The sequence below is a fragment of the Phaethon aethereus genome (assembly GCF_964289735.1).
Source record: "Phaethon aethereus genome assembly, chromosome: 16".
Taxonomy (NCBI): Eukaryota; Metazoa; Chordata; class Aves; order Phaethontiformes; family Phaethontidae; genus Phaethon; species Phaethon aethereus.
In genome coordinates this window covers 1,787,332-1,788,737 of record NC_138592.1, presented here as the reverse complement: position 1 = coordinate 1,788,737, position 1,406 = coordinate 1,787,332, and the positions used below count along the sequence as shown (strand labels likewise).

General features: G+C 70.3%; 1 protein-coding gene across 1 annotated transcript; it reads left to right on the top strand.

The window, feature by feature from the left end:
- Nucleotides 1-779: 779 nt before the first annotated feature.
- LOC309410699 (corticoliberin-like) lies at nucleotides 780-1,172 on the top strand (the record flags this gene model as incomplete). Its single annotated transcript, XM_082007144.1, has 1 exon — nucleotides 780-1,172. The coding sequence occupies one exon, from the start codon at nucleotides 780-782 to the stop codon at nucleotides 1,170-1,172; it is 393 nt and encodes a 130-aa protein (XP_081863270.1).
- Between the last annotated feature and the right edge of the window lie 234 nt (nucleotides 1,173-1,406).

The following is a 1,406-nucleotide window of genomic DNA, read 5'->3' as shown; positions in this document are numbered from 1 at the left end:
GTCCACCCGCGCACCCACACCCCGCCTCCACTCCCTCTCACCTCCCGGACGCCCCCACAAACACCCCTCAAAACCGTTTGTGCCCCCTTGCACACCCCCCCACGCCCCACGGGCCCCCCATGTCCCCAAAACACCCACCCCCACGATCCCCCGTGCCCCTCCCAGCCGCCTGTTCAGCACCGCGGACAGCTCCCGCCGCCCGGCCCCGCTCCGCGTCACGTGGGGGACACACCCACCCCCGCCCCGCCCCGCCCGGCTATAGCGCGGTCACGTGGGTGCCGCCGCCCCTATATAGCGCGGCGGCGGGCAGGCTGCGCGGCGCGTCCTGCCGGGAGGAGTGTGGCGAGCGGTGAGCACGGTGGGGGCGGGCACCTCCCGTCCCGCCGGGGGTCCCAGTCCCGGGAGGAGGGTCCCCAGCCTGGGGAGAGTGTCGGGTCCTGGGGGGCATGAGGGTCCCGTGCCGGGGACGGGGGGGGTAATCTCATCCCTGGTGGGGGTGTCCCTGGTCGATCCCGTCCCAGCTGCCGAGGGTGTCCCATGCCCGGGTGGGGGGTTCCAGCCCTCGGGGGGGGTCCCGTCCCAGGGAGAGGGGAGGAGTCTCCATCTGCAGGGCTGGGGGACCCGTCCCGAGGGGGGGCTTTATTGCCGGGGCGGGGTGTCTCATCCTTGGGGCAGGTGTGAAGCCCCTCGGGTGCCCCCTGACCTCAGTGGTGGGGGGCATGTGGGGGTTCGGGGGGGTGGGGGGGCTCTTGCAGGCGTCTGGCCCTGGAGCGGCTGCCATGCGGGTCAGGATGATTTCGGCTGCCTCTGTCCTCGTCCTGCTCTTCCTGCCCTCGGAGACCTGCTCGCCCCTGCAGTGGCCCCGTGGCCCGTCCCGCAGGCTGACCCTGGCCCTCCAACCCACCTGGGAGCCCTGGCCGGGAGCACCACGACTCCCGGTCCCCGCTGCCGACTCCCTGCCCCAAAGACTTTGCCAGCCCCATGGGGCAGAGCCCAGCCTGGTCCCCCGTACCCCACGGGCTCTGCAAACCGGCAAGAGGCGAGACGGGAAACCCAACTCTCTGGATCTCACCTTCCACCTCCTGCGAGAGTTCCTGGAGATGTCCCGGGAGGAGAGACTGGCCCAGAAGGCGCTCAGCAATAAGCTCTTGCTGCAGAGTATAGGAAAATGAGGGAGGGTTGGTGGGGGGGGAATGAAGGTGTCCGACCCCATAGTGAGCGGCCATGGCAGTGCGGAGAAGGATGGGGATGCTGCTACCCAGGGAGCACCCCCCTCCACCCCTCCTCTTCCTCGGTGGGGTCCCTGTCGCTGCGTCCCGTGTGTTGCTCTCGCTGTTGTGCATTAAAGTCGTGCTCGCACCTGCCCCGCTGCCGTGCTCTTGCGTTTCCCCCCGCTCCAGCCCTAC